Below are 26,712 nucleotides of genomic sequence, written 5' to 3'. Positions count from 1 at the left end.
TAGCCATATAGAAGGCTGACTTCAAACTAATTAATTAGGCTATAACACTCATAAACATTAGAAAGATAATGTACAGCTCACTAAGAGTAGTTGGACTGGTAACTGATGAATGTAGTAAGTGATTCAATTTAAAAGATGACTGAGAGGTGAAGTTCAAACTAATTAAGTAAAGCTGACAGAAGGCAATGTTAGCTTGGGGAACCCGATCTGTTTAGAAATACTATTTTGGCAAGAAAAGAAACCCTGTTAAGAGACAGCTTTCAGCACCTGCGCTCTTTGTTTAGTTTTGGAAGAAAGAGCCAAGACAAAAAGAGATGTTCAGAATTCAGGCTCTTTGAAAAACTACTAAACAGCTCACCCAGCAGACCAACTGGTTAAGGGCAAAAGCAGGTTACTCAAAAAGTTAACCCCTGTGCAGGTTTTACAAGCAATAACTGAGGCTAACCTGCAATGGTTTTAAGGAAACACACCAAGAGATTCAGAGTTCAATGAACAGTCTCAGTTAAGAATTGTCACTTTATTCTTCTACCAATTCAGTATCAATGATATACAAAAGGGTATAAACAGATTATCATAAATAGTTATTACTATAAGAAGACACACAAACACTCATGAAGAAATCCAGCACAGGAACCCAGTGGCTTCTCCATGTCTACTCACCAGTATAAGGTTTATTCTAGAAGTCTGCCACTACTCTGCAAAAGCAGTTTTGTGGCTTTGTATGTCCCATTAGAGCCACAAACACAGGTGCTGTTAAAATCATGTTTTGTACTCACAGCCACAGAAAGGCTTTCAAAGACTCTAATTTTCAGGCCATCACATCAGTAGGCTTGCCATGAGGATGAAACTTCACCATAGGAAATGTTTCTCCCCTCTTGGCCTCCCCCAGGTCCTCCTTGGTGCAGGAAGGAGGATGCCTTTTATGAACACCCTCACCCACCGACCTAGAATGGAGAAAACAGTTGATCCCTTCCATCTTCCAAATACAATGCAGAAAAAAGGGATGGGCAGCGCCTTGCTCCCCACCAGGCAGACAACATGTAGTCTCTATCTCATACACAGTACATCCAGAAATATTCATACTGCTATCAAATGCACTTTCACCCAGAGAACAGAAGAATGGCAAGAACCTAAAATGAACCAGAGATTTCATAGAAGTAAGCTGAAGTTTAAAGGCATCACCTTCTTCTGTGAGTTACAAGTCACAGTTCTTTATGCAAACAGAAGATTAAGGGCTTGTCTCCTGAAATGATTCAGTCAGAGGTAACCAAGGAATAAAAAAAGCTTTGGCTTTAATTCACAGAACACAACAGTTCTCCATTATCTAGCCATGCTTCTTTTGTCATCTGTAAGAAACTAACCCAACTTTCACACTGAAAAAAAGGATCAAGTCAACTTCACACACAAGGCAGAGGGGGCACTTAAAAGACCCAAAACTTGACAATTGAGGAATTGCCCCATAAGGACACTCTTAAACCTAGCAGGATTCATTTATAATTTGCCCTGTGTTGGTTGAAGGGGTGAGAGGTTTAGAACTAAAATACTCTACCAAAAGACATAATACATCAATGAGGCCGACAAACGTTAGGCTTACACATCACATTTAGGATTCATACACAATACTGAACTGACTTGAAAGGAAATCTTTTGGGGACAGTAGATGAAAAGATAACAGGAAAGGATTTATGAAGGAGGATTTGGTCCAAAGCTAGTCCAATGAATATCTACCAGCAGGACCTCTAATATTTCATCTCCAAAGAAATGATCTAATAAGTCATAAAATGACCACATGTACACTTGGGACATACACACTCCTGAGTACGGTGAGCCCTTGGACATCCTGGCTTCACTCACTACTTGATGACTGTGTGTTTCTGGCTCTAAAGATTGTCCTGTTACATTTTAATTAGCCAGTTAACACGGCTGAGGCTGCTCCCTGTGTGAAGACAGACTAGATTCACAACATAATTTGATCTGGTAAAGACAAACAGTAGGGGAATGAGAAGCTTCCAAGGTCGTCTTACAAAACCTTTTCCCTCATTTGAAAAACTCTGCCAATTGCTTAATGTTTCAAACAGAAAGCAAAACTGGCTGGGAAATGCCCATATTCTCATTGTTTACTAGCATAATACAAAATGAATTCATAGATTTTGCTCAATTATTTCTCAAAAACCAAATGTGAATGTTTAATCGTGTAACTTAAGAACTCAATTTTTCCACATTCCTTTATATAGAGTTAGCATCTGTAAATTGAGACTCTTTTTGGACAATCATGCAAATTTAATTTGTCCCTGGAAACAAAAACACAACCTAACAGATTAACAAAATATGTCCTGTAGACAGTATTTTCACTGTGAGTTTTTCTCCACTGTTACCATTTTTATCCCTTAGTAAACAAACTAATCTTAAGTTTATGCATTTTGAGTTTACAAAGAGCTAAACTCTTAAAGTGATTAGGGAGACAGTATCAAATCACCCTACTTTAACTTCTGAGCTGGCTCCACTCTTTTCAAAAGTAAATTCTTAAAAAAAAATTGTGAGTAATTATTATCAAGTTATATGAGCGAGAGACAGTTCGGCTGCCATAGATGCTCCTGTAAAACTGAATAAAGATTTTATTATACCACACACACAAAAAGCATTTGGTACAGAAAAGGCAGTTTTCGGTTATTCTGCTGAGAATTTCTTTCCATGATTTCTCCCATTAAAGTATAGTTTTCAAAGCAAGCACCACGACAAAGGAAGCATCTAATTAGTCCATTTTCTTCTGATCCAAGAATGCTGAACATTTACTGTCCCATCTGTAGTTGTATCAGCAGGGTAATGAACACAGTTTATATTACTTAACTATTCTTTGAACTCCAAGAACTGTTGAAGTCTTTTCTGATGTTCTGCAGATGCTTGCACAGCACTAAATGAAACATAAATGCAAAGCATAAGCTTTATTTTACATTAAGCATATTAAGTGAACCACAGAGCGCAGAGTCAATATTTTTCAAAACAATTAAAAATGAATAGAAATCTTCACTCATTTAGTACTTCTGAAAAAGCTGGATGAAAACCTTTTTCAATCTAATGAAGGCAAGGGCTTGTATTGGGCAATGGCATGTTTCTACCTTCTGAAAGACCAGAGCAAATTCAGACTGACAAGTGCAGGCATCGCTCTAACCTGCTCTACCATGGAACCTGCTGTGCAGAGTTCCAGGCCCTGCAGTAGATTTTCTGGATTTTATTATTTTATTCAAACCAGATTCAAACATTATCTTTGAATTGTAGAGTATTTGAATTGTCTTTAATATAAAATCCTTTAAACTAAAATGTTTGGTTAAAACACAATAGATTCCATTAATCGTTTTCAAAGGTAACAGCTTGGTGGCTTGGATTTATTCTTCCCTTTGAACATAAACTATGTTATGGACAGGGACTCAGTTCTCCCTGCACTCTCCATCACAAAAGCACATTATCTTGGCAGAAGGCAGGCAAACATACCCTACCTACAACTAGTGCACAACTCCTTGTAAACTTTTGGACAAATATGAATATAACAAGAAGTTGTTTTTCCTATTTTGTTTTGATTTTTTTGAGACAGGGTTTGTCTGTGTAACAGCCCTGGCTGTCCAGGAACTCACTCTGCAGAAACGGCTGGCCTTGAAGTCAAGAGATTCACCTGCCTCTGCCTCAAGCGTGCTGGGATTAAAGCTGTGTGCGCCACACCCAGAGATTTTCGAGTTCTTAATTAGTTCTTAATTAGAATCATCATTGAACAATAAAATTCCAGACTACTGAAGAACAGCCTTTTCAGTACCACACATGTCTTGTTTTGATATCTTTGCTACAGATTACCCTACAGGGCCTCTGCATCATCGCTGCTTCCTGACCCCACAAAGAAACCTCTAATGGAGACTGTGGAAAACGGCACCCAGAAAGGTGCTCATGAGGTGGCTGCCACTAACCAACCACCATCTTGCCCCATAACTCTCCCTCCAGTAGCAGGTAAAGAATTGCTCCAAGCTCTGCCACTCAAGTACATTTTGATGTGATAAACTAGAAGTAAACCAAATTTGCCGAGTTATGAGCTGCTTCAGTAACTTCCCCGCAACCACAGACAGCAACATTGCAGCTGAATATAAACCCACTTGTTGGAGCAACTCTAGAGCTAAGACTCTTCCTACTGAGCCACAATGTCTTGACTTTGCTCTTAAGTGCCAGTGACATAAAATACGGCTTTCTTTAGAGGAAGGAGAAAAGCAGAACTTCATTCTCATAACTTTCAAACTGCCATCTTTCTTAGCTATAAATCCTTATATCTGCACCCCCATGCTCTCTGCTTTTGCTGTCAGTAGATACACACACCTACTTATCTTCAGTATCAATGAGTGAATTTTGAGCACATCTATGCCAGCTCGCATCCTAGAGGCAGACTAGGGCTGTAAATGGAAAGAGGGCAGATTATGTGTTTGTATGTTTGTTTGTTTGTTTGTTTGTTTGTTTGAGACAGGGTTTCCCTTTCCAGCCCTGGCTGGCCTTGTACTCAGAGATCCACTTGACTCTGCCTCTCAAGTGCTGAACTAAAAGAGTGTGTCACCACCACCTGAGAGGCCTCAGAGGACAGAATTTTTAAGAGCAAGCATGACCTCCTTTCAGGTTCACGTCCTAACAATGTGCTATCAGACAAGATTTAACTGTCTGTGCCTCTGCTGACACACCTGGGTAATTAGGATAACCCCTACACCCTCACAAAAGAAATGAAAAGAAATGAAAAAGAAATGAAAAGCTACAATCCATGGCTATCATATTAGAAAGCACAGGTCTAGAAGTTAATGCATAATTTTTGTTTGCTTTTAAACAATTAAATAAATGTCTCAATGATATAGGATCATTTATGATTCTTTTACATTCTTACACAGAATCAAAGTGTGCCAAGAATATTTGCTATTGCTACTTCTCTGTACTGTGGAAGTAAAAGAAAACAAAAGCAAGCATACACAGTACGCTGTTACTGATTGCATACAAAAAGGTGGAACACTCTCTCATGCCTTCTAGAACTCATTTTAATTACAATAAACACAGCTTAGTTAGGAAACCAGTATCCTCCATCCTGTCCAGCTAGAGCATTTCATGAGAGCAAAGCAGTAAACATCAATGGAACTAAATATAAACAGGCATGGCACTTGTGGTTTCTCTCTGGTCCAGTTTCTGAAGGTGTTGTGATCTGCCGGTATTTTTCCAGCATGATTCACAAAGCACCACAGCCTCATTTATGGAATATTCTGCTCACCCAAGTACTCAAGTCTTAGTTTCTTGACCAAAATGTAAGAAAAGAATTATTTTTAATATGCTTTTCTGAAAAGGCACTCAGGACTTTTTTCTCCTTTAAGGATCTTTTGGTAACTTAAATATATCACAATTATATATGTCATATTTGCTGCTTTTACAACTTTCTGTCATTTGAAAGAAATCCCCAAAGATAATCATAAACAGAAATTTTAAATATAAATACCAAGTCCATATGTAAGCTCTACTCACAGAGAACCATCAAGGACCTATAAGAAAGCTTTCAATCCACAAGTCTTCTCATACCCAGCTCTCAGAGGAATCCCAGATAGACCATAAGTATGGATCAGATGGGTAAACTTACTTCAGATGTTCCCCAAACGTGGTGGCTATGCGGTAGATAGCAGTTTTCAGGGAGGCCCTGAAGGCAAATCTTAATGTTTTATAGGATGAGTCCACAATGCTTCCTGAAATCCGGGGTGGTTTACTAGAAGCATGAGGCAGCTTAAAGTACTTGTCAACGGCCTAGATCAGGAAGAAAGAAAACACATTAGTTCTGATTATCCTGAAAGCCAGGGTAGTCAAAGCCTGAGACATCTCAGTGGGTAGAGGCACTTACTGGAAAGCTCGGTTCACCAGAGTTCAATCCCCAGGACCCACACAGGAGAGAAATGACTCCTATGGTCCTCTGACTTGCTCATGCAACTCCATAAACACACAAAATAAATGTACATTTTTTTAATACAAATTTTAAAAAGTAAGTCAGAGCCAGGCGTTGGTGGCACATGCCTTTAATCCCCAGGAGGCAGAAACAGGCAGATCTTTGTGAGTTCAAGGCCAGCCTGGTGTGCAGAGTGAGTTCCAGCACAGCCAGGGCTACACAAGAAACCCTGTCTCAAAAATGGACAGACGGGGACGAGAGACAGCACATAGTGAGACGGATTTCATTTCCAGTTGAGGCAGTTAAGAAATGAAAGCTTAAACTTTGTAGGTCAAGAGCAAATAATATACCTTTTTTAAAAATTTATTTATTTTATTTTATGTGCATTGGTATTTTGCCTGCACATGAGGAAGTTAGCTCCTGGAGTTACAGTTGTTAGCTGCATGTGGATGCTGGGAATTGAATCCAGTCCCTTGGAAGAACCATGTTCTTAACCACTGAGCCATCTCTCCAGCCCCAAATAATAGAATTTTGAAATTACGCAACTGTTACAGTAAGAGAAGAAGGAAAGATGAAAGATGTTAGCCTATTGTGGCAAATGTTCAGGGAGGAGAGATAAGTCACATGCACTGTACTTACAGCCACAGATACAGCCACCAGGGGTGACATTACCCCAGCCATTGTGTTTTGAATTTCAAGAGCCCTTCTATGTCATCTGTTCTTTCTTATTTTAGCACCCTATTTTTGCTCAAGGATATAATATGTCTATTTCTGTGGATTTTGATGATAGTTATTTCATACTTTCTTCCCTTTGCTTCCTTTGGTCTCTATCAGCCATATTAAAGTCCTTCCTCAGAAAGCCAGCGATGCTTGGCTCCCGACTCCAAGTGGAACTTCCCAAGGAGCTGACTAAAGCTTCCCAGCTGACAGGCTTCCTGGAAGGTAATCAGCGTGGACTCTGAGGTGAACTCCACACTCAGTCATTTGCAGTCTTTGTCCCTAGGTCACCCCAGTGTTCACTGGAACTCACCTTATGCACAGTCCCCACACTGCCAGCCCCACACCCCCACACCTTAGTCCAGGCCCATATTCTGGCCTCTACAGGATGACCCTCAGGCTGGGGTGGGGAAGGAGCAGTTAGCAGCAGAGAACCTAGGGTCCTAATTGGTTTGTTTCTGAACCTCCTTCTTTGGGTACCTAACCTTGGTTGCAAAGGTACCGAAAGCCCTTCCCACAGCCAGCCTAGGATCCGCCTCTGGGATCTGGCAAATGTATCAACATCTGCTTTCCAGCTTCAGACTATGCTGCTATTGATTCCGCCCGCTTACGGATTCATGTATTTTAACAATCCTTTTACCATACACTAGAATTTTGGAAAAGGAACAAAATTTGATGCATATGGTAAGTATGCCATGGCAAGTCCAAGTCCATCATTTGTCCTTTCACAATGATCACTTATTAGAGATATTTCCTAAGAATGAGCATAGCTGAAATACTTTTAGGCAGCTTGGGAGGCAGCGTTCAGAGAAACACTTGAGGAATAATAAATAACACTGAGTCACAATAGAGAGATTATTGTCATTGTAATTTCCACACACACTTGATTTCATGCTGCTATACCAAAAAAAAAAAAAAAAAAACCAGCCATCATTCTTTACTATGTGAATCTACTGATCTCGTTACTTTTATACTCTAGTTACATCACCTCCTGGATTCCTTCCCTAGCACCACACACCCACATGCATGTACATACAAACCTGCACTAGCGTGTGCGCCACACACACACACAGCCTTTAGCACACTGACAGAAGAATGACATGATAACATAGAATAAATGTCAGGGAGAATATAAAAGTAGCAAACTCAACTTGTTTTACAGCTTTAGTCTAAAAGCAGTAGCAATCCAGGGTCTTGCTGTCCAATCTAGGCTGACCTGGAACTTACTGTGTAGATCAAGTAGATTCACCTCCCTCTGCCTCTTATTTGCTGATATTAAAGGCCTGGGCTAATACACCAATGTTCAATTCCCAGCACACACAAAGCAGCTCACAACCTCCAGTTCCAGAGGAGCTAACACCCTCTTCTGGCTTCTGCAGGCACCAAGTATGTAAATGCTGCACAGACATACATGAAGGCCAAACACCCATACACACTAAGTAATTTTGTATTAAATTACATGGGTTCTCAGGATTTGAACCAGGTTCACATAGTTACACAGCAAGTGCTTTACCCACTGGGCCATCTCCCAGACCTGTTATTTTGGAGAGTGTGTCTTTCTATGGTTCAGAATCCAGTCTGTGGCTAATGTGTCTCAACTGCACAAGTGGTAAGATTATAGGCATGTGCCACCATGCCTGATTTCTAACTCTTGTAAGATCAGTGCCACCACCATCATTAGATTTCAGAGCCAAGCTCCAAACTCAACAGCCAATAGTCAGACACAGCTGATGAGAACTTGAAATGTGGCATGCCTGGACTGAGATGAGCGTACAGAGAGACACATGACAATTCCAAAGACTGGGAACACAAAAATCCGCCAGACAGTTGTGGCAAACATCTGGAACCCCAACACTCCTAAGACCTGCCTGGTCTACAAATCGAGTTCCAGCACACCGAAACCCTGTCTCGGGAAAAACCCAAAACAAAAATCAAACAAACAATAAAAAACAAACCACAAAACAATTTTACTCTGATCACGATAAAATGAACACTAGTTTGCATTACTAACAACTACATTCTGTTAAGGTGACTTTACAAAGATGAGCCACTGCTGCCCGAGTCTGCACTGTTCTGGTTTATCTAAGAGACCGCTATGGGAGAGTGGCGTTATCCTCTGCCATTGTCAGTGGAAGATTTTTGTTGCCACTTTTGGGGGGCAGGGGGGGGGGGAGAAGAAATATTCTTATTTCGGGCTAGCAGATGACTCAACAATTAAAAACACAGCTGTTCTTGAAGAGGACCAGAAGCCAGAGCTGGTTCTCAGCACCAGCACAGCAATTCACAATCACCTGTCACCCCAGTTCTGGGTGCTCCACAGGCAACAAGCCACACATGGTCCTCATATACACAAGCAGGCAAAGCACTCATACACATAAAAAAAAAAAAAAAACTTTAAAAATTGGGGTTTTTGTTTGTGAGATAGGGTCTCTCCATGTGATCCTGGCTATGCTGAAACTTGCTATGTAAAGAACTTCTTAAAATCTGAACTTACCAACTGCACCCAATGGAACTTTTATGATTAAATAATTACAAACATGTGTCCAAACTTCTTATATAGTGTTTCTTGAAATCACAGGATTTTAACATTCTGTTTTATTAGTCTTTTACCAGAAATGGGGAATATTGTTTATTAATAATAAAATAATTTGGGGCTGGAGAGATGGCTCTGCAGTTGTAACCACTGTCTGCTCTTCCAGAGGACCTGGGTTCAGTTCCCAGCACCCACAGCTCACCACAACTCTCTATAACTCCAGTTTTTTGGTTTTTTTTGTTTTTTTTTTTTAAAGATTTATTTATTTATTATTTATAAAGTGTTCTGCCTACATGCCAGAAGAGGGCATCAGATCTCATTACAGATGGTTGTGAGCCACCATGTGGTTGCTGGGAATTGAACTCAGGACCTTTGGAAGAGCAGCCAGTGCTCTTAACCTCTGAGCTGTCTCCAGCTCCATGTGACTCCAGCACTAAGGGACCCGCTGACATCCTCACACAGATATACATGCAGGCAAAATACCCATGCACATAAAATATCTTTTAAAAAAAAATAAATTATCTTTAAATATAATGAAATAATTCTTAGGATGACAATCAACAAATTGTTCAAAACACTATCAAATCCCTATGCTCTCATAATGTACCTGTCTTTGGATTTTAAAAGGACCCAATATATTTAATGGGTAACTGCAAGAAAATGACTTTTACTGAACTTTTTGTGAGTAACTGTCCTTTAAAGGTCTCTACCCAATAAAGCACCGATCTCCTGTGCGTCTGTGTGCATTCTCTGTGTGCATTCATACGGAAACCTGAGGTCTACACCGGTTGTCTTTCCCTCACTTGTTCTCCACCTTGTTTTTCTGAGGGAAGTCTCTCGCTGAACTTGAAGTTCATTAATTTGGCAAGCTGGCTGGCCAATGAGCTTCAGGAATCTGCCTATCAGCACCCTTCTCCCACCAAGGATGAGATGACAGCCACATGCTGTCATGCTGGGCATTTTCCCCTGGATCCTAGGGATCCATCCAAATTCAGGACCTAAACCTTACACAGCAGGTGTTTACTCCAGTCCAAAACATCAGTCTTTACAGTTACAAGTGCTCAGAAGGGACATGCAGGATGGAAACGCACAGTTACAAGTGCTCAGAAGGGACATGCAGGATGGAAACGCACAGTTACAAGTGCTCAGAAGGGACATGCAGGATGGAAACGCGTTAGGGTTGGTTACAATCAAGGAGCCAGCTATGCTCTTACCACCCTCTAGTCACCGCTAACCTCAATGTGAAAAAAGGACAAGGAGGACTCAGGTTCAGGGACTTCCGCAAACAGCAGCATCTACTGAAAAGTTAGAACCACTGACTTTTCTTACTTTAACTGGCTTATCCCCAAATCTGAAGTTAAAAAAACAAAACAAAAGCCCAAAACTAAAAACTTTTACAGCTCCTTTGGTGGCAAAAACTGACCCGAACTTCCCTCATCTGGCAGAAAAACCTGACCTGAGCTGACACAGGTTATTTATAGACCTCATCTCCTCACCCCACCCACAAAACATGCTCAGCGACTTCATGGGAGGAAAAATACTCATTTTTCTTCTTAGAGGATCTACCTCAGATACAATAAGGAATGTAACATAATATGTTTAAGTCTAAAATGGTATACTTAAAAGAATTTTTAGAGGCTTGAGAGACGACCAGGGTTCGATTTTCCAGAACCAACACAGCAGCTCACAACTGTCTGGAACTCAGGCTCCAGGAGATACTACACCCTCCCAAAGAAATACATGTAGGCAAAACACCAATACACATAAAATAAAAAGAAATCATTTAAAAAAAGAATTATCTGAATTCTAAAATATATGTTGTGGTTTAGGATACCATAGTATCTTAAACCTATATTCTATCTACAGGAAGTCAAACTAGATTTTACTTTTAACAAGTTGTTTTCTTTTAAATAATTAAGCTAAAAGGAATGATTTAAAATATGAAATAAATAAAAGTTCAAGTGACTTAAGTAGGGCTAGTACAACGAAAGTATGTGATGAGGAGCAACTATGGTCAAATATATGAAGGTAGCTAAGGAGAAAGTTCAGCACAGGCAACAGTGGTTTACAACAATTTAGAACTAAAACACTCATCAGCTGTGACCTGCACAAACATCCATCGAGCACTTCCCTTGTGCACTGTACACGGTCCTTGCTCTCCACTCGGATGACTTAAGGAGGTCCTCACATAACTACCAAGTATCTCTGATGAAGAGGAGTGAACAGTGATACCCAGCACAAAATACCCTGGAGAAAAAGTTAACACTGCTTACACTTTGGGCTTAAGGAAGCCTACAGAGAGGCTGCTATTATGAAAAAGTAACTGCCCACTTATATTTCCACACAGTTGTACATGAGCAAAAGCAAAATAAAGACAATCAGACGTGTCTTTAGACACTGCTAGGTGTCTCCAAGAGGACAAAATGGCCTGTGGCTGAAAAGCACTCTCAGTACTGATGACTTGGCTAAAGTAAGTGACTACAATGACTGTGTGCCAGCAACGGAGGGAAGCGCTTCAAAAGTATTATCTCAAACAACAATCTGCTAAAGCAGCCACACATGACAAGCTCTGCTCACATTAACAGAACCTGCTACTTACCACACCTCAGCTCCTAAATAAACCACTCTAGACCCTTTATATTCATTTCTGATAAACCTTATAATTCTATAATGTACAGAATTATGAATGCCCCAATCTGAAAATTTGAAGTCCAAAATGTTTTGAAATCTGAAGTTCTCTAAAATGGATTTGGGGATATTTCAAATTAGGGACCCTTAAACACTAAAGTCCATCCAAATATTCTCATGTCTGAAACACCTCAGAATCTCAAGCACTCTGTGCATGTGTGCCAGAAGTCAAGCTCAGCTGCTGTCTACCTTACTTTATGAAAAGGGCCTCTGGGGCTCAGTGACCACAGGCTGATCCCTGTCTCTGGGACTGTAAACCACCACTGGCTTTTCTGTGGCTACTGAGGACCAAGCTCTCATCTTCATGCTTATAAGTACTTTAATGGCTAAGCTATTTCCCCTAACTCCAGGATCTGAAACCCTTCAGCACCAAGCATTTCAGAGTGACGGCTGACATGTATTTCCACTTATGGATAAGACACTGATCCACTCAGAAAGCAGTGAAGCCTGGATATGAATGTGGGGCTATCCTGTGCTGTCTCCTACATTGCTTGCTTACAGCACTACCAAAGGTTCTTGGGAAACCTATGGGGAAATGTTTCTGTTAATCTGAAAGCTCTTTTTTTCATATAGAGAGTTCTGTCCTACAACATGGGAGTGATGACAGCACAGAAAACAAACATTTACCAACCACTTAAGAGAGGTCAAGTGACTTGACCACACCTGCACACCTCTTGAGGGAGGAACCACTGGAATAACAAAGATACACACACACACACACACACACACACACACACACACACACACACAGTATCCTTTTGTACATTTCATAATTTCTAACATGGGTTTGTAGCTTCTAATTACTGGGTTCTTATCTTTGGTTTTGTTTTTCCAAAACAGGGTTCTCTGTGTAGCCCTGGCTGTCCTGGAACTCACTCTGTAGACAAGGCTAGTCCAGAACTCAGAGATCCCCCTGCCTCTGTTGCCTGAGTACTAGGACTAAAGATGTGCTCCACGGCCACCCGGCTAATTAATGGAATTGTGAATGCAAAGAAAGGCAGCTAACATCTTTTCCAATAAAACCCAACTATGTTTGACTCCAGATCTGACACTCTGGCACTTGTCTTAAGAAAGGAAGTGAAGAAATGAACACCTTTGCCAAGCCCTCAAGAGGGAATCTGATATGTACACTGCTTAGGACTTGGGGTCCAAAAGCCTGGTTGCCAATTCTGACTCAACCACTTATTGGGTATGATTTTATTGAATGTATCATATCAATATGTAGTCTTTCAAGAGAACTCAGTTGTGCAAAACAACTTCCCAAGCTGTTACAAACATTTTTATAAAGCATATCTTTTAGAGTATTACAACACACAAGTTAGGTCAAATCACATTCTAGAGAAATTAAATATATGCCCTGATTGTAGCATACTATTGAAAACTCCCTGGGCCTTCATGAAGGTCAATTTCCATCATTAACCTGATTGGATTGAGAATCTCTCCCCCCCCCTCTCTGTGTGTGTGTGTGTGTGTGTGTGTGTGTGTGTGTGTGTGTGTGTGTGTGTGTGTTAGGGCAGGAAGAAGGGGGGGGTCCAGAGGTTTAATGGAGAATCACTTGTTTTGAATGTGGATAGCACCAACCCAGGATCCCAATGATGTACAGACTAAATAAAGAGGACAAAACAACTGACAAATGGTTGGTGCCATGGACGAAGCTGTTCCCACCATGACATGCCTTCTTTGCCATGATGGACTGTGTGCCTCTGAACCCAAGCAACCCCTTCTTCCCTTAAGCTGATGTTTGTCAGATACTCACAGTGATGAGAAAATTAACTTACAGACCTTGAAGCTTAAAGCTCTGGTCTGCAATAATATTTCTTCTCCACCTTTACTTCCTTCCAACTTCTTTATCTTGAAAGAAGCTATTGGCCACTTCAAATCCCCTTCTATACCTCATTTCCAAAATTATCTTAGTTTAGGGCCAGCAAGATGGCTCGACAAGGTTTCTTTGTATAGTCCTGACTGTCCTGGAACTTCCTCTGGCCTTGAACTCACAGAGATCTGCCTGCCTCTGCCTCCTGAATGCTGAAATTAAAGGTATGCACCACCATAATTAGCTCTTGCTATGGCTCTGTTCTGGCCTCCAGACTCCTGTTAGAAAAGAATCATGTTTTCTATTCTGTATGTCATTCCATGATAACTCCTGGATAATTAAGTATCTGTTGGGTAAATGGATCTGTGAATGAAATAAATTTCAGTGTTCCATGATCAAAATCTTAACTTGCAGATGATGAGAAAAAAATACAAGAAGATTAACTTCCTGTATGAAGGTGACACTGCCTTTTCAGAACAAGGATCTCTGAGACTGTTAATGTACAATGCTCTCCAGATGAACAGGGTCTAGAGGCTGATGGTGTGGATGGTTACAAAGTGTGAAGGAATACAGCATAGGCCACACAAGTATCCACTGACTCTTCTCCCCTGCTACTGGGGAATATAGCCCAGGGCTTTGCCTTTGAGAATACTAGGCAAGTGCTCTATCACTGAGCTAAACCTCAGACCTCTTGGCATTCTTATTTTGAGATAGGATCTCATGAAGTTGCCCAGGCCAATCTTGAATTCATTTTATAGTCTAGGTTGATGGGGGATGTTTTTCTGTATATGTTTTTCTTATTGGTTGATGAATAAAACACTGTTTGGCCAATAGCCAGGCAGGACGGATAGGCGGGGCTACAAGAGGAAAGAGTGAGAGGAGGGAGGGAGGCCTTGGAAACGCCATTTAGCCAAGGAAGGAGTAATAGGTCCGAACCCTTCTCCAGTAAGATAAGACCACAAGGAAATACTTAGATTAATAGAAATAGGTTAATAATTAAGAGAGAGCTAGCCAGAATGAAGCCCTAGACATCAGCCAATAGTTTTATAATTAATACAGCATCTGTGTGTTTATTTGGGGCAAAGCAGCAGCGGAATCAGGCTGTAAAGAAACTCCAGCAACACCAGGTGAGCAAAGGAGTTGCAATTCTCCTATCTCATCCTCCCAAAGAACTGAGATTTTATGCCTGCACCATTAGACCCAACTTGACCAAAAAGAAGAAAGAAGAGAGGAGAAGAAGAAAAAAAATTTTAAAGATATAGCATCACTATGTAGTCTTAGCTATCCTGGAACTCAATAGAGCAGGCTGCCCTTGAACTCATAGATCTACCTGCCTCTGCATACAGAGTGCTGGGATTGAAAATGTGCACCAACATGCCTGGCCTCAAAGTAGTTTAATGGGATATATGTTACTGTAACTTAAAATTTTGTAAGAAAAAAAAATTCATCTTGGTCCACAACTTTTTACCTCTAAAGACCTCTTTCAAAGACAACAACAAAAATGACTGAAATTCAACAAGATGACAGCTGTTCCCTCTCCACTGGTAACAACTTTACCATGAATTCTGTAAAGCTCTCAAACAAATTTCTATTGTAACTAACCAAAACAGCACACAAAAACCTCTGGGAAACGACTGGATATCTGTTAGGACACAGGTTAACTAACTCAAATGTAGATGAACTTGTGAGTCACTTGAAGCGACCTAGAAGGATGGGGTGGCCACCAACAAAACCCACCTCTGGATACCCACCTCTCCACTCTCTGCCCTCTGAATAGCTTGAAGGGTGAGAGCCTCCCCACCCCTTTCATTTGGCCTTTAATGATTCACAGCTAAATGACTGATGTTATTGACACTGAGAATTTGAGAAAGAAAAAACAGAATGGTGCCACACAAATGTCCCTTAGTAACAGCTAGAAGCTGATATTACATAACTTGCCTTAAATCACTGAGGCACTTAGAAGTTACTCTCTTCACTATGAGCAACCATCCCTTGACGACCATAGAACATAAAAACAAAGATATAAAATAGAGATAATATGATTCACACAACATCTCTGCCTCCTCAAAGTAAAGGAGCAGTCGTTATAATCAGCCCACTGCATCAGAACTGCCACTCAAGCCCCTGACTTATCCAGTAAACAAGCAAATCAACAGGCATCCAACAAGTAGTTTATTAAGCACCTGTCACTTGCCAGGTATCTATCAAATGTTAGGAGTAAGAAAATGAGATGAAAAATCAACCCCTGTCTTTATGCCGACTAATTTGAGTCTTGACATGGGAATTACAAAGGAGAGCCAGAAGAAACAAGAAAGCATGTTTTTAAGAAGGTAAGTCATACTTGAGGGAAAATGGTACAATCTACAGCCTCTTTAAAGCTGATGGCTCTTCCCCTTGAGGTAGGGAGTTTTGTGGTTGTGGGGAGGGACTTAAAAACCCTCAGATAAAGGACTCAAAGGGTCAAGTACTGACCTGGAGAGGGGAAGACTAGCTAAGGAGGAAGTGGGAGGCAGCATGAGGGCAGAGAAACAGGGCTATAAAGCAAACGCACAAGGGGACTGTGCTTGGAGCAGGGGCTCTTATCTAAGCTTTACTAGATAAGCTACACATTACCTTCCCAAAGCTCTAAACTAAAATTTAGCCTTGGCTTTAGGGAAATCAAATCACAGTAACTTGTAGTTTCTGTATCAAAGATGTCACCACTGTCTTCACATCCATTACTGCTATTGCCGTTATCTTAACACATCATTCATCTTATTACTGATGACAAAACGCTCTTACTTCATGAAACAATCAGAAAGCACTTAGTGCTACAGCATAAACTTGTATCTTGGTAATTACAACTCAATACAACTCGTTTCCTTTCTAACCCTAGGTCTTTAAGAACGTTAGAGGACTGCTCAGATGGCTCAGCAGGCAGCAGTGTTTGAGTACAGGCCTGAGAGAATTGTGATTACAACAAAAAGCTGTCTGTGATACAACACTCACAAAGGAAGGGACTTAATTCTCACAAGTGGAGTGCCGGCTCCCTGGTCCTGTTCTTCGTCTGACTCAACCGCACAGGCCTCTTGCCTCGTTCTGTTCTGCCCTTCAAAAGTGTTTTCTGTCTCAACTCCTTTGTTTTCGAGGAAAGGACTGACTCTTTTACAAATCTGGAATTTTTATCCTCCACCCAAATGTATGAGTAACTACAATTCACATAAATAGACTGATCTCCTTCTAGTAAACTCTGAAGAAGTAGGAAGCCAGACAGTGGGGAGGTGTGGACAGAGTAACTGCAGCACAGACTACTGTGAGGGCAGTGAGATCTCTGTGCAGTTAGTGAGGTCATCCAGCTCACTCGTAGCAACATCAGTCACTTAATTTCAATGGGTTCCAGTTGGTACTTTCTAAGGAAATTAAACAAATATTAGGATACATTGCAAAGTTAAAGTTAAGTAATGTGCCAAGAATCTTGTTCCAATTACATACACACACACATAACATACTATAGATCATGAGCTAAAAAGTTCCAAGGATAGAATCATCCTCTCAAGAATCCTATGTGGGGAAAAAACCTGTCCCAGGACATGATGGTAGACAAGGTCAAGAGGGATGAGGGATGTGAATCGCTGCTCTTCTTGAGGCTTCTACACTGTCAATACCCTGCAGTTAGCCTGGGTTCAAGTCCTAGCTCTGCCTTCTCAGAGATTTGTGTGTAAATTAGGATGTACACTATGTACCAGTGAGCCTCGCTCATCTGTAATCAGAGAATCACTTGCTTCACAAGACAGAAATGAAGGTGTTCCAAGGACAGAAAACATGCTGAGTCTCAGTTGCCCTGTTGCACATTTAGGCAATGTTGGGCTGGGGGTGGATGGTACATAACTATAATCCCAGCCTTGGACGGCAAAGGCAGGAGGATTGGTACTTTATTGGGCCACACGGGCTACCTAATGAGACTCTATCACAATAACCCCCAAAATAAAAATTACTCAAAGAGAATATGCAAAGCAACAACAATAATAAAAAGAGGGGGGGAAATCACTGGTTTTATTAAGACTTCTTAAGTAGTAATATGAACTAAATTTTCAACAACTGAACTGTGGGGCAAGCTTTTTTCTCCTTTCCTAAAGGGTCCCCAGACTGAACTGTTACTCTTTCAGGGCCAGCTCAGCATCTCCTACAAAGAGCCTATTGCACCCAAACACTATTTTAAATGCCCAAGCTCTTTGTTTATACTTCCCATGGCCACAATAACAAAAGATAGAGTAAAACAAATCATTTACATTAAGAAAGGAAGGGCTGGGTGTGGCAGGACTTGTCTTTAATCCCAGCACTGAGGAGGCAGACAGGCAGATCTCTTATGACTTATAGGCTGCCAGTACTACATGGTGAGATCCCGTCTTAAAACAAAAAACAAAACAAAAAATGTAAACCAGGAGAAAAAAAGAAAGGAAGCCTGTTGGGCATGGGGATGCACACCCTTAGTCCCAGCTTTCAGGAGCAAAGTTTGAAGCCAACAAGTTCAATACTACTCAGGGAGAGCTTTTCTAAAAATGAAAAGGGAAAAAGAAATAAAGCAAGGGAGGGGAGAGCCAGTTGGAAAGCAGGAAGTATGGTTTTTCATTTGTTTATTTCTGCCTTCCTGTAAGTACAGGACTAAAAAGGCCTGTGGTGAAAACCAACTACCCAGCCTTGGGATGGGCACCCAGTGGCCTTAGCTGTTGAGCCTCTGGCCAGTAGGGAACTTATCTGATTGAGTGATGAAATCAATCACAGACCATTTTCAGTAGCTCTTGGGCTGGGGATGTAGCTCAGTTGGTAAAATGCCGGCTAAGCATATGAAAGTCCTGGGTTTGATCCCCAGCTCCACATAAAACTGAGGGTGAAGTGGAGCATGGTGACTTACACCTAGTACTTAAGCATTTGGTAGATAGAGGCAGAAGGATCACAAGTTGAAGGTCACCCTTGACATACAGTGAGTTTAATTAAGACCAGTCTGAGATACATAAGATAAATTTGTTCTTATTCTCTCTTTTAGATTGTAATTTCCTATAGGTGAAAACAGAATCAGGATTTTTAATTTCTAACATGTTTTGTTACTGGACTGGAGAAATAAACAGAAACACGGGACACTGGAGGATAGCCTGCACCCATGCCCAACACTACGGCAGATCACTTACCTCCTGTAGGGTCAACAAAGTATTAAGGATAGCTGGGAGTGTGGTCTGGACAACTCCAAATCTATCTTCTGTAAATGATGCTGCTACTAAGTGAGACAGACCTCAAATAGAGAAGAAACAGGAAAGCAAACTTAGACAAACACACCTGGAATATGTCTATTTGAGAAGACTAATAGGATGGCTATAAAGAGGACTATAGGGAAAAGCTATAATACAAAACTGGACAAAAAGATCGAACAAGCTCTGAAAAAGTGTTCAACTGCCTTAGCACCACAAAACAAAACACACAAACGATTGAGGCCTGACAGCCATGAGGACACTTTTCATGGAGTGGTCACGACAGGCCTGGCTGGGTCCCTGAAGCACCAAGAAGGTATTTATAAGATAAAGCAGTTCTTTAACAGCTAAGTTTTCGTATCTCAGTGTAAGTAACCACAAGGCAAACACTGTACTGGCTGCACTTTAATAATATAGGAAGGCATCTTTATTTATGTAAGAAAAATTTTACCCAAATCAAAATCCATCTAGGCTTGTAGCTGCAGCTCAGTGGGAGCACTAGTGTAGCAGATATGAGGCCCGGGTTCTGTCCCCAGAATTGGCAGGCCAGTGAGGAAGAAAACTATCCACATAAAACACAGATTAAAATGTATCTGAAAAGTCAAGGATTGAGAGCCAAATCCCAGAAGTGACCGCTCATGAACCAGACTTCAAAACTAACTGATTAAAGTCAGTTACAGATTACAGTTCCAAGACACTGCTTACCTTCTAAAGCCCAAATATGCATTTGGGCATCTGAAAAAACAGCCTGAATGGAGGCCTCTGGATGCTACAAATAAAACAAAAATATTTAAGTAAGGTCCCCTATCCAAAAATCGCCATTTTGTCAGTTGTGTGGTCTGCAATAATAAAAGACTCACAACTGCTCCCAAAATTTAAAAACTGAAGTAATTTCTTATACAAATTTTAAGTACAACAGAGCATCCAAACTTACTGTATAATCCCAGGCCCCTAAGTTCTTCAGTGTCTCATTTAAAGTAAGAGTTACCTGTAATGAGCCCACCCCAGACAATGAGCACAGGGATCACTCAAGGAGAATTACAAAAGCTCATTTTAAAAGAAGAGAACCTCATAACTATGGGTTACTTCTCATAAACTGTCTACTACTCTCAACCCAATAAAAAGAAAACCCACCAGACTTCCTTTAATATGCCCTGGGTAGGCAGTAAGCAGCAACAACTGACCTATCTAGATAATGCTGGCAGGGCTGTACTGCATAGGCCTGTAATACTAGTTATTTGGGAGGCTAAGGCAGGAAGAGCTGAAGTTCAAGGCCTGCATGGGCTACAGAATGATTTCAAGACTATCCCCAACTTACTGAGACCATCTCAAAACCCAAACTAAAAACAAGAATGATGGCTTCCCATTAAGTACCCAAAGGGGACTGGGCTCATTACTACCAAGATTCTCAGCACTGTCTACAGCTTCATCACACAACAGCATCACCTGCAGCAGCTCCTCACCACACAACAGGTTTTACAAAATTAGAATGAAAGCAGATATTCACTTACAGAGGAAAAGACTTTCTGCTTAGCAGAAACTTCCTCATCCATAAAATGAGGACCAAAAGACATACCTCAGAGGACCACTGTTAGAACTATAGGAGGGAATTTAAGTGAAAGTGCAGTCACACATAAGACACAGTAAGCTTGTTTTCCCCTCTGGGGACCAAGAACTGCAGTAAAATTTCAGAGATCTCTCATCCTCTTTGTGAGGGATGAGACACTTATTGCTAAAGGATGGTCCTAGGACCCCGTTTATTGGAAAGGCAATTGAACATTAGGTAGCTCTTCCCTTCCCTTGAAGTGAAAAAGCAATGTGAAGAAGTTGAAATGGCTGTTATGCATATTCACATATTCATATCAGGCTGTCACCAACATCATATATATGGCTTCAGGACATACAAATGAATAATGAAAACCTTTGCTTGTGTGTGCCAATGGCTATGAGCCTGTATACTAATACTGCATGCAGTATGTACAGAAAGAAGGGTGAAGACGTGAACATTAAAAGCAAAATACTCTGCCCTATATGTAGACAAGGGTTTTGCTTGAGGACGCAGTAACACAAAACAGCTACATGTAACCGAAAACACAAATGAATACTTAGTTTCTGCAACTGAGACAGCTGAAACCAGCGGCAGGACCAGTGAAGGGGTTGTTTGCTTGTTTGGGGGTTTGGGCTTTTTTGGGACAGGGTTCCATAAGTTGCCAGGTCTCAATTCAAACTCTCAATCCTCCTGCCTCAGTATCTGGAGTGCTGTGGAATTACAAATGTAAGCCTCAATGCTGGCACAGAAAACAACTTTGTGACCTGAAATGGGACTTTTTAATCCATCAAAAATTCAACATCAGGCACCTAATTCAGTCTCCTCTCTTTTGAGTACCAAACAGGCCACAGAGATGTGAACAGGAAGATGAGTCATGACTGTTCCCCAGCCAGCACCAAAGAGTCAATGTGGGAAAATCATCACAGAGCTGCCGGCAGCCCGACACAAGCCCCAGGAATCATGGGCTGACACGTGTCTAGGGAGGGGACTGTCCAAACACAGGGCACTGATGTCAGCACAGCTTGCTGAGATTTTATCTGTAAATATTAAAGTCAGACCTTATCTGCTGCCTCCCACTTCATCTCCTCTCATCCCATTCTCAACGTTGTCATTTCATATTCTTACCTTACTAAAAAAGTACATTATCAGCACCCGTTTTGACAAGAAATTCTTAATCTGAGTTGGAAAAAAAGAATTAACATGGTTAATTCAAGTCTACTCAAGTACAGTACACATTTCTAAGTTCTTTCTGCAGAAGAGTTTTCTAAATGTAAATGTAGCAATGAACAATAGTTACAATAAACTATGTAAGTAAATAACTATGTACTATGGACTGGATAAACACTATGAGCCACCTAACCTTGACCATGTTTCCATGTTCACGCACTAAACACCCAATTACAGCCTTGTCAATAACAGAAAGAAATCTAAGAGGCTTAAGTAGAACTTCTTAAAAACCTATTTTTTTTTTCTTCCTCAATTTGATACAACTGCTGTCCTTTTAACACCCCTAAGACATTTTCTACAGGTGACATTTACAGAAACTAAGTTTCCTTTATCAGACTCTAAATCCCCTGAGTTGAAAGTAAATCTGTACTTGCTAGGCTCTCACTCAAAGCCACACTAAGCCACAGAGATGTATTAGGTAGAATCTGTCTAGTTACTACACAAAAATTAGCAGGACTGTACTGTTTTAATGGTTCCTTCATGCTATACCAACCTCTTCATTTCACCAGCAAACATGTTTCTATTTATTCATTTTTAAAAAAGTAATATTCTACCAGGAACTGGTATTCACCTTTAATCCCAGCACTCAAAAAGCAGAAGCAGGCAGATCTCTTGTGAGTTCAAGGCCAGCCTGGTCTACAAAGAGAATTGCAGGACAGGCTCCAGAGCTACAAGAGAAACCCTGTCTCAAAAAAAAAAAAAAGTAAGATTCTTTAAAGTCCCTTACCCCTCAACTCCTTCCAGTTACTGGTCATTTTCTATTTATGGCAAAAGTCCTAGAAAAATTGGCTTCTTAGGAGGTATCCATTTTCTCTCCTAATCCCTCCTGATCTACCCTTCTCTACTCAAGAGCTCCTATCAAAACTCAGACAAGATGGTTCAGACCAAATCCTCAGAAACTGGGGCTCAAAGACTACCTGACCGGGCTACAGAGAAAATTTGAAGCTAATGTGGGCAACTTAGGAGATCCTAACCCCAAATAAAATAAAAACAGGCTGGGGTGCAGCTCAGTAGTAGCAGACTCTAAGTTCTATTCCCAATAGTGGACCTGGTAATATCCACCTTCCTAGCTCCCGTGTTAACCCATCACTCCCAATCCATGCTGTTTCTATTTCTGTAACTCTGCCCTGCTCTGGGAAACATGTTCTTTTCTTGCCTCAGTTGCCGCTCCTTAAGGGTCCTTTGCTATTATTCCCTCTCATCTCTCTGACCCTTAACACAGTTAAGGGTCCAGCTTAGCTGTCCTTCCTTCTGTAGCCTCCCACACTCAACAGCATGGAGTCTCAGGGCTTAGAATGCTGTCCATACCCTGATGACTTCCATCTATGTTGCAGACATACATCTAATTTTCACTTGCTTTACTAAATAGGTATCTCAAAGTTGCCACACCCAAAATCAAACTCTTAAGCTCTCCACTTCACCTCTATCAATCTATTCCTTCAGAATCAGTGGTAAATTGCCCCAGTCACCTGCAACTATGTTAGTCTAGTGCCTCAGGCACTTTCTCTTGCACACCAAAAGCAAATTATAGGCAAACTCTGTTACAACTGTATGAAAACATGTATCCAGACCTCCTCACACTTTAAGCTGCTATTGACCCCCATGACCACATACCACCGTCCCCACAAGATGACTGCAGCAACTTAGCACTGGCTCTCAGCTTCCATGCTGCTTAGGATCAAAGTCCAGATAAGGAAGTCTCACATCAAGCCCACTGTTTAAAAAGTTCCTTTACAATGTAGGTGATATTATAACATCCTATGAACAAAACAGTAAGGCAGTTTTCCATCTCACTGAGGGAAAAGGCCAGTTTCAGTACCATCAAATGCAGCCCAAACTCTGGTGCCTGCCACCTCTCTGAGCTCATCCGCCTACCAACCACGGTCCCTCACTCTGCTCCAAGCACACTAGTTTCCACTGCTCCTCCCTCATACAAGACATGCACACTCCCTCCCGTGGGGCTGCCCCTTCCCATCCTCCCTTCTGCTCTCATGCTGTGTCACCCTTCCAGTGAGACTTCTCTGACCAGTCCACATAAAACAGTAGTGTTCCCTTTCAGTACTGTCTTTCTTGCCTGCTCTACTTTTTCATATAACACTTAAAACATCAAAAGTCTCTTCTTTAAGTATATTTTCCCTATTTTAGACATGATCTGCCAGGATGCAACTTAGTTAAAAGCATGTCACAGTGTGAAGCAACTTTTGCCCTTAAAGAACTATAGGATAATATACTTGCTTACTCATCTATTTACCTTACTATGATATAAACTATGGGAAGGGCTTGGTTTTACTTGCTGTTTAACCCAGAGCCTAAAGCCCAACTATCTCTTAAAGAATTAAGTAAATGCATCATAATTCAAAACACTCAAACACTGGTGATTTCATGAGTCAATCTGACACTTGAAGTTCATAAAAGAAACGGAAAGCTATTACTGCTGTGAGATCCCTAACCTTCTAATGAAGTAAATATAAAACCTACAAATGTATCTTCCTACCTGTTCACGTTTATTCTGAATCCATGAGTAAATCACATTGGGCTGTCTCACTGTCTTACCCTCAGCAGTTACAGAGGTACAAGGAGATGGATTAGAAAAGTCAGATATTTGCTGATCTATTAAAAAGAAATGACAAGGTCAGAACTTGGACTGTCTGATCCTGCAACTATGAGACTTCAATTCTTAGAAAATAAACAGCCCTCACCAGAAGCGTGAGTCCATAATCGGGGTCCTCTTCTTATCAGCTGAGGACTTTGGGGAGACCCATAGCAGGTGTTTACATCAAAAATTCCAGCCATTCGATTCACTACACTGGAGCCAAATGGGGTCCCAAAAGGATTCGAAACATCAGGTGTGGATAATTTTGGAGAAAACAGTGATGTTTTAACTAATGGTGGCACTGAAGGCATCTGGCTAGACTTTGGTGTCTGAAAAGTAGTTCCTCCTGTAAAAGAACAGATGCAGTGCAGATGAGACAATGAGGCCCAGGCAGGCCAGCAGAGAGTCTCAATTCTATACCCCACCCCCTTTAAGGCATGAAAACAAAGCACAGTGGATGGCTTCCATTTGGATTTAAGTCCCAATGTCCAGATTTTATTGTTGTAATCCAGGAACCACTCCAGGAGTTTTATATTTGTTTTATGCATTATTATTGTGTGTGTGTAAGAGCAGCCAAGTGTGCAGAAGTCAAGGGACGACTTTTGAGAGTTCTTTGCTTTTACTGTGGGTTCCAGAGTCAAAGCCAGGTTATCAGGCTTGCACAGCAAGCACCTGGACCTGCTGAGTCACCTTACCAGCCTGTACACACCTTCCATTTTCTGTCACATCAGTATGGCTTCATCCCACTCCATGAGTATCCTGATTTCATGGCACACTTCTCTAAGCGTTTTCAGGTGAACTCATATTATTTTACAGCAGACTACAGCACCAGAATCTATTCAATTTGGCTGTATGTTCCAATTTTAACTACTCCTTGGCTCAATCCATCCAATTTATGGTAAAGACAGGCAGGAAAAAAAAATGCTGGTGTTTCCAAAAGTCCCACCAAAGACTAATTTGTTGCTGGGTACAATGAAGCAGACTTGTAATCCCAGCTAATAAGGGGCAGAAGAATTACAGCTTCAAGGCCTACCTAGGCTAAAGTTTGTCAAGGCTAGTCAGGGACACTTGTAAGACCCTGTATCAAAATGAAAAGTTAAAAAAAAAAGGGGGGGGGGCTGAGAATGTAGCTCAGTGTTAAAGTTCTTGTTTTACATACACAATCTTAGGTATCAAAGAAAAAGACTAATTTGCCCAGGATATTTATCAATATGACTAATAAACAGCTTCATTAAAAACCATTTTCTATGGGGCCCAAGTAGCTAAGTTATAGAACATATTCTTAGCCAGTGTGACGATCTTGAGTCAATCATTTATCAGCAGAAAAAAATAACAAAAAGACAACTTGTAATCACAATTCAGTTATAGTAGGCTACACAAAATTAGAGGAATTTTCTCAACACTCTGGCACAGAGCTCTAAGACAAATACGCTGCATTAGGATTTTACTTTTTTAGATAAAACTGCAATAAAACATTAAACATTGATCCCAGCACCTGGTAGGCAGAGGCAGACAGATCTCTGTGAATTCAAGGCCAACCCGGTCTATAAAGTGAGTTCCAGACCAGCCAGGGCTTCATGGCAAGACCCTGTCTCAAAAATGAAAAAAGAAAGAAAAACAGTAGTTTTATCACATGACTTCAAGACAGGGTTTTATTGTGGTAGTCCGGTTGTCCTAGAACTCACTGTAGACAAGGCTAGCCTTGAACTCACAAAGCCACCTGCCTCTGCCTCCTGAGTGCTAGAATTAAAGACATGCATCTTTAATTTAATAGACAACAGGCTATATCATTTCATTAAATGTTGCTCCACTCTCACTTAGAACTAGTAGTCACCTGGAGAATTCAATTTCTTGGGTTCCACTGAGTATGATGAAGACATCCTCCCATTTGTAGCAGCAGCCTCTTGGTAGAGAACCAGTTTCTGAGTCATATCATTTAAAAGATTCAAACACTCCCTCGAAATGGCAGTCCAATTATGGGGATGTCCACCTAGGATAGACAAACAGCTTTTAAAATGTAAAAAATTCAGTATCCTCTTCTCAAAACTTGGGGCTTTGCTCCAGGACCCACTTTTCTCAGTTAAGCTGTTATTGCTTCTCATGACATCTAGTACACAGCAATTTAAGAACCTGGCTGAATCAATTTGCTCAAATGTGTCGACAAACTAAAATTTGGACTTTACCCTTAAAAAGCTGCCAAGTTGGTTGCCAAAACTAAGCCAAGCACTAGGCTATGTTTTTTTTCAAAGACCAGAGTTACTTCATTAGCAATGCTGAAGACTGCTAAGTCTGTGGAAAATGAACTAAGGCAATGAAAGCTAAAATGCATAAGGATGCTCCAGTGGCCACTACACTAGCTGTTTACAGTGCTTTCTTTTCATTTATAGGAGTTCCTCCTCATCCACAGTCAACCACAATCGGAAAATAACAAATAC

At 40.9% G+C, this 26,712-nt stretch overlaps 1 protein-coding gene across 1 annotated transcript in view; it reads right to left on the bottom strand.

Moving 5' to 3' along the window:
• Window positions 1-498: 498 nt before the first annotated feature.
• Ndc1 (NDC1 transmembrane nucleoporin) overlaps window positions 499-26,712 on the bottom strand; it is a 46,254-nt gene continuing 20,040 nt past the window's right edge. The window contains exons 11-18 of the mRNA XM_051188380.1: window positions 26,112-26,267; window positions 24,384-24,623; window positions 24,179-24,294; window positions 21,583-21,633; window positions 19,614-19,677; window positions 18,852-18,952; window positions 5,639-5,799; window positions 499-2,911 (exon numbers count right to left, since the gene is read on the bottom strand). Coding sequence (XP_051044337.1) covers window positions 2,848-2,911; window positions 5,639-5,799; window positions 18,852-18,952; window positions 19,614-19,677; window positions 21,583-21,633; window positions 24,179-24,294; window positions 24,384-24,623; window positions 26,112-26,267 — 953 coding nt within the window. The 3' untranslated portion in view covers window positions 499-2,847. The remainder of the gene's footprint in view (window positions 2,912-5,638; window positions 5,800-18,851; window positions 18,953-19,613; window positions 19,678-21,582; window positions 21,634-24,178; window positions 24,295-24,383; window positions 24,624-26,111; window positions 26,268-26,712) is intronic.

This window comes from Phodopus roborovskii, unplaced genomic scaffold (assembly GCF_943737965.1).
Source record: "Phodopus roborovskii unplaced genomic scaffold, PHOROB, whole genome shotgun sequence".
Classification (NCBI taxonomy): Eukaryota; Metazoa; Chordata; class Mammalia; order Rodentia; family Cricetidae; genus Phodopus; species Phodopus roborovskii.
Note: the sequence above shows the minus strand (reverse complement) of the source record. Positions and strands in the feature narration are given on the sequence as shown.